Source organism: Hypomesus nipponensis, chromosome 8 (assembly GCF_054491055.1).
Source record: "Hypomesus nipponensis isolate SF chromosome 8, ASM5449105v1, whole genome shotgun sequence".
In the NCBI taxonomy this organism is placed as follows: domain Eukaryota; kingdom Metazoa; phylum Chordata; class Actinopteri; order Osmeriformes; family Osmeridae; genus Hypomesus; species Hypomesus nipponensis.
Genome location: NC_140368.1, coordinates 3393855 through 3400994, shown reverse-complemented (window position 1 = coordinate 3400994; position 7140 = coordinate 3393855). Strand labels below are relative to the sequence as shown.

The following is a 7140-nucleotide window of genomic DNA, read 5'->3' as shown; positions in this document are numbered from 1 at the left end:
TCTCCATAGGGTCCACATCTGCGCAAGTGATAAACAACTTCAAACTGCAACTCATGCAGCCACTCATATACTTCTGTTTGGTTTTCTCTGTCATTCACACCAGCACTTAAAGTATGCTTCGTATACACAATCAAGTATTGTCTGAACAAAAAGCGCTTTTTGAATGCATTTGTAAATGTTATAAAAGTATTCATCGGCATTATTTCTCGGTCTCGTTTTCTACTGACTGTAATACAGTAGCCTAAATCTCCTCTCCGAAGTCGAAGTGTTTTAGAAAGTGGTGTAGTCTTCGCATGTGCTTCTTTGAGTCTCTCTTAATCGGTCACTCTTGTGATGCAGTTAAGGCTTGTCAGTACATTGTTTACACAGACTCGAGGTGACATTGTTGAAAAGAGCACATTTATCGGGACAGGAGGATGCTGGCACTCCGGTGGGAAATACCGGAGGGTACCCAGGCGGCTGCTCGTACGCACTTAAGTTGGGTGCTGCCAGTGCAGTGGTGGCGGGTATTGAAGCCGCAGAGATGGCTTGGCCTTGGTTGAGATAAGCCACTAGCCTCCGCATCTCTTCCAGCGCCTGTGCCTGCATGAGGATGTAGTTTTTGGCGAGCAGCAAAGTGGCGATTTTGGAGAGTTTTCGCACGGAGGGGCTGTGCGCATATGGTATGACGCCGCGAAGCTCGTCCAGCGCGTCGTTCAGGTCATGCATCCGCCGTCTTTCGCGCGCGTTGATGTTTAGCCTGAGCGTTTTCTGCTCTTTGTTTTTCTTACCTCCCTCGGGTTTACCCGCTGCCACCGTTCTCCCGTCAGCAAGGAGGACCATCTCACACCTGCCGTCACTGTCATCGTCAGGACTCTGCTCCCCGCCACTGCTCTCGGCCGCCGAGGTCCTGTTGCCACTCTCCCCGTACTTTACACACAAAGATCCGGTTGGCAAACCCAGCGTTCCCCCTCGACCCCCTGCCAGTCCTCCAGGCTGAATTGGGTCCGAATCGGTCTGGTCGAAACAGCTTATTGGAGACTGGCGGTCTCTGACAGGCAGGTCCATTCCGGCTGTCGATCTGAAAGGGTCCATCTTTTTATTGGACACGGCGCTGAGAGTTTTGTGGAAAATGTCCCCTGGCCCGTTCAAGTTCATTCTCCTGTCCATAGCCTTCCAGATTCCACTTGATTGTAGGCTATATGTGTTGTGATTCTGCTGAAGCTTCTTGTAAGTTTGTTGCCCTTTGTGCTGTCAGTAGTCGGAGTTGGTCTTGATAGCTTGCTTGACTCGTCAACTGAGGTGTGGAGATTCGGCGACTCCTTCTCAAAAGTGCTGCCCTGCTCTGCGCTCGTGCTGCTTATCTCGCTCTGATTCACCTTCAACAGATCTCTACACCGATCAGCGTCACGCGCAGGGCGCAGGAGTCTTTTACATCATTATCTCGAGGCGGGTTATTAAAGAGGATTCGCCTATTGGGACAGAGGGCTATCTCCCCCCTCTCTTTACCCAATCACGTTAACGTTTTAATTAATGGGATTTAAACGGCGACAAACAATCCCGCGTGTTATTTCGCTCTCTCCATCCCTCTCCGTCGATAGTACCATGCGCACAATGATACGGGAGAGTACTTATAAGGTCTATTGTCAGAGTAAACGAATACACGCGTTAACATGCTGTTAACAAAGCACCCTATACGCGCTATTAGAAACCCTGTCCCTAACTCTGCCTTCAAAGATAGTTTAGCCTGTGTTGTAAAACATATAAGGAAAATGAAGACATTCAATCCCAGTAAGATTAAAACAGAGCCACGATAGCTTTTTATTAACTGCAGAAACAATCTTTTAATTCAGTTTGTTCTTCTATTGCTACTCCATCCACTTCAACTCCATCAGTAGAAAAATATTTTTTTGAAAATTATATTCCTGACCTGATTCCACATGTTAACAACCAAAGGTATAAGAATACTGTATTAACCTGTGGAAAAGAGCAAAAAAAGTCCCTGAATTGATAAAAGTAGTAATTTTATAAAACGTTTGGCAGCACTTTGCAGTGAGGTTGTATGTAATTAACATGTAATTAGAGAACAATGCCTTAAGTAAAACCCTGTACAGGAATTGCTGTGTAATTCCATGGCATTACGTTTCAGCAGCATAGATTATTACAAAAGTGAAAAAAGGCACTCTCCAGGGACGTGTGTAAGAGTTACGGTTCAGTGAGAGGAGAAAAAGGAGCAGTTGAAGGTTACATAACCAATGCAAGATTAATGTCAACATCCACTTACTCCTGGAAAGCCCAACTTCCCACATACCAAAATACACTTCTGTACTGCTAAACTACATAAACATTTTATTACGTAGCGGTTGTTCAGAACCTGCAAAGTTGTTACAATGCCGTATGCATGGTAGTTAATGTAACCTTATTTTAAAGTGTTGCCAAATAAATCTCTAGGTTAGTAACTCTCTTGTTTTTTAATGACAGGTTGCTCTCTGTGTCAATCCCACCCATCCCAAGACCAGCGCAAATGCACTGGGGAAATTGTAGAGGTTAGTAACCATGCCGGGAAACTTCTCAAGTCAGAAATTACTTGTGGATGTACTGCCATCTACTGGGTAGATATATGTTTTACACTCCTTTCTATATTACTACATTGGATTGGAGGGACTCTGTTTGTCTATACATTCAGTAAGAAAGATTCAGTCTTTTACAGGAGAACTTAAGTCTTTCTTACATTAGCGATGAAGCAGCCGTGTATATAAATCTCATCAGACGGTGTACCGACACAGCCATGGAGAGAGAACATCTCTCTAAATGTAGCTATGTGCACTGATCCTGTGGTACGTTTATTGTACTACTCAACAATCAACAGACAAGCTGAACTTACATCGCAAATTTTAAACCCTGGTAACTGATACTAATAACCACAGACACACCACATGCAGCACACTGGGGCTGGTCAGAAAGTACATTCAAAGTCCCTAGCTGGGGTCAAGAGATCGTGCCATGGGCCCCTGGAAGGACGCATATAGATCTGGGAATGTGCTCTGTGCAACCTCTGGAGAGAGAGGATGAAGATAACAGTCTCCAAACTGAGTTATGACTGTATCACCTGTGTGCCATGTCCCATGTGCATCATTCGTGGAATTTATGCTGGTTAAGGGCATGTTTTGTGGTTACTATATTTGTACTGTCCAGCCATACATAAAGGCCATCTGACAGACATGTTTTTCACTCATGTTCACCACTTTGCCCTTGATGGTCACATGATCCGGGCTCGTGCTAATAAACGAAGTGAACCCTTTTTCCCCAATGTTGTGCATCCTTCGCCTACCTTCCGACAGAAATCTATCTAACAGTCATCTATTCTCCTGCTTCGACCCAAAAATATAGTCAGACCGTGCTCACAAATTGTCCACAGACCCTTCCACTCATAAAGTCCCACAGTTTCTCTATGCGGGGCAGTACACTTGCCGCCATGCTGCAACACTGAGGAGTTATGGTGTAGAGAGGAGGAGACTCTCACTGTGTCCTGAGACCGCAGAGGAGCACCTTCATGGCCAATCAAGCCGGGGCTAATGAGACAAGATGGGCCAGGCCGATGTAACAGCCGTCACACTCTCAGCCTGAATGACTCCTCGGCACAAAGTCAGCATTTTTCTAATAGAGCCTGGGTTCACCATGCTGGGGTATTAGGGAGTGAGGGGGGGGGGGGTAATTGTATCCTAGCTCATAATGGTGTTTGTCACGTTCATATTTCATTTAGTGTATGTGCTGCGTTTGGTTCATGGAGAAAAGGCAGGCTTTTCACTCTGGCCCCACGTCACTCAATTAATTTAAGTAAAAAAAAAAAAAGAGGTACTGGCACTTCACACTTCGAGAGACAATATGAGGCTGAATCTGCTGAGCCTCGGTGAAATGGTGCGTCTTAGCAACACTCGTGGCTGTGTGTCCTCACCATGTACAAAGCACATGACATGTGCTCCATAGGAAAGACAGCTCATAGTTTAAATACTTTTTACTGTCTAGAATTAGAAATGAATCCATTGTTTTACTATGATTCATTTATTTATCCGTTTGGAATGTAGTTTCTGACTTTAACCACAAGATGGCAGACAGCACCTAAGTGTTTACTGTAACAACTCTGCACGCAGGAGAGTGATCCACTTTTTACTTTTCCGAGGCAGTAACTAAATATGTGAAACACTTTCAGGCTTTGCAGTGGTTGTATCAGTGGGGCATTTTGGGGTGACAACATTATTACATGTAATAAGTATCACATTAAACAGCCCATAACATTAAAAGCTGAGCAGCTGGTCTGAACCCACACATCCTGACAAACTAAACTGTTCTTCATGAATGGAGTAGCACAGTCACTAATATTTTCCTTGTAATTTGACAGGATAGAAGTTAGATCATCTCAATAACCTTGTGTTTCCTATTGAGAATTTCAAAATCAGAGCGTATTGCGTGCGGGATCTCAGTATTGACTGTGTTGTTACTTATCTGACTTCAATTCCCTTTTTGTCTGCTCCACAGATAACAGTGTTCCATGGCAACCCAATCCCATCATCTGGTTAATACTAAGTGGCCATTTATTCACTGAAGAAGTGATATCTTCATCCTAGTTTCTGTGTATATCCTTGTCAGGGAGTATAAAGTATCATGTAAGTGGCTATTATGTTTGCAATAGACTTACCTGACGGCGCATGGATACAGTAACCATCTTCTAGCAATGTCTGTTTTTTTTTTGTATATCTGTTTTGTGAGTGTGTGTGCTATGGAGATACTGCAGTATGATGACAAAGTGTTATGTGCTATACATGGAGGGAACCACAGTGGTAGCAAATAGATGACTGCATATTTATCTGCTATAAGGCATCACATTAGGCCTGTTGACAAGTGGAGGAACTGAGAAACGAAAGTGTCTACCTGTTATATTATACATAATAACGTATTATATTATCTCCTCTTTGTGATATTGGTTTGCTCTTGCCAGTTCTCACATGCACTGTATAGGGAATATGTGACAAGAATAGATCTCCTTTTCTCGTCCATCTGGAAATCTCATTCCATCCACCTTTCCTCTCTTAATTTTAAGTAATGACATTCACAAGGTCATGTGATTTATGTTTTAAAAAATTGTGTAATTCATCATATTTCATATCCCTCAATGAAGCCGTAGAAAACTTGATCAGACAGCATTGTTGATGTGACCAGTGTTCTAGGATCTCCTAAATACCCATACAAAGTAGTTTGCTTTGTATTTTTTATGACATGAAACCTTTTAAGTTCGTTTGTAGTCAACGTTCAATTTTTTGCATGGCGTGGTTACATAATGAAATGACCGGTAGGTGGCAGGCAACACAAGAAAATGTAGAAAATCCACAATGCTCTGCGCAGAAGAGGCCATAGCATGCCTTTGCAATTCAGAAGAATCCACATTTTTTCAGCTTGATTCAATACTGACTATTAGGCCAAAGCCATAGCCTAAAATAATCTATTACATTTTTATAATAAAAGGAGGAAATGTATTGCCTTTATGGCTTTGCAGAGTGAAATGCTTTTCAGCTAGGGAAGAAATGTTACATAGCTTACGACTGGTTGAACTTGTCCATGTAAAAGAATAAAAGCCATTTGCCTATTACACTTCAGCTGAAAGAAAAAAAAAAATATATATATATATATATATATATGGCTTTCGTTTGCGTGCGTTTGCGTGTGTGTCTTTCTGTGTAAAAATGCGCTTTTACTATAGGAATGTATATGATTATAAAGTTAGAAGGTACATGTCACCGTAAATAACTGATACGATATTTATGATGCCTTGTCTTTGGTGCGCGTTCCTGAAACAAAGGTATGGTCGAAGGCTTGCATTTCAGCACCAATGGAGGTGGACAGCGCTTTACAGGCGCGCAGCTACATTCGGTGTGTCTACAAACGAACCAAAGGTCATTTGTGAACTCTTGAAAATGTACGTACTTGAAACTGATTCACCGTTCCCCACTGTATTCACAGTGTTCATCTACATTTCAAATAACAGCGCACAGAGTACAGACAACGGCTAGAGATGTGTAAATTAGTTTTATTCTGAAAAACATGTACATGACACAAAAACTAGACGTGTAAACCAAACCTCAACAGTCCCCTTGTTTCTCCTTAGTTACGTGCATAACGGAAGGTATAAGGCTCCGCTCTTGGCATTCACCGCGTGCCTTAATTGTAAGACATTAAATCAAGGTCCGCTGTGAACACGGAGAGACAGAACCCCGGATAATTTGCACCTGGACTTTGAGTAGTCATTGTGTGTGTGTGTGTGTGTGTGTGAGAGAGCGAGAGAGAGAGAGAGAGAGAGAGAGAGAGAGAGAGAGCTTAATGTACTTCACCGCTATTTCGATTCTTCCATAGCATGACAGGATTAATATGGATTAAATAATGTTGAATAATGCTTTGGCCTGAATCAAATCAAAATCACGTCCTGAGATGTCACGTTGAAAAGCTTATACCTTAACTTTTGAGACCTAAAAGCAAATGCGACGGTTCGTCCCAATCCATGGTTTGCAACAAAAAGGGAAAAGGTCCTTTACATTTCTACTATTTGGTCCATAAAACGTCAGACTTGGACGTCCTCCATCATCGCACCAAACACCTATAAGAAAAGACAAAAATGTTTCATAAATCTCAAACTATAATTTCAGTCCTGCATCGTCAAGAAAGAATACAAACAGTTGATATTTTATATGGCGCACATTTATAGATCCATATTTAAAATGATAATCCAAAGAAATGCTAAAAATGTCGTTGTCCATATCGAAAATAAATAAATAATGGCCCTTAAGTTTTAGAGCGCAATGCACTGCACAAGTAGCCTGCGCACGGGTCACGTAAAAATACTGCAAAGCGCGAGGATCGACTGGAGAGCCTCAAAAAGGCGACCAACCCGTTTACAGTAGCCTTGTAGTCCATCCACGCACCTTGAAACCACCAAAGGCAAACAGGGTTCTCCCGCAAAATCCACAAGAGTCACACGACAAGCAGAGCTATATGTGTCCAGTTCCGACACCGCTAAATGGGACTGATCTCCCTCCGTCCGGTCTCTTCCCCTCGCCGGCTGACTTTGGGATTAATGGCGCTCTAGCCAAACAAATAAGGCATCTGCCTTCA

At 42.7% G+C, this 7140-nt stretch overlaps 1 protein-coding gene across 1 annotated transcript; it reads right to left on the bottom strand.

The window, feature by feature from the left end:
* Positions 1 to 339: 339 nt before the first annotated feature.
* bhlhe22 (basic helix-loop-helix family, member e22) lies at positions 340 to 1149 on the bottom strand. Its single transcript, XM_084703455.1, has one exon. It carries the CDS (start codon positions 1147 to 1149, stop codon positions 340 to 342), a length of 810 nt encoding a protein of 269 aa, XP_084559581.1.
* Between the last annotated feature and the right edge of the window lie 5991 nt (positions 1150 to 7140).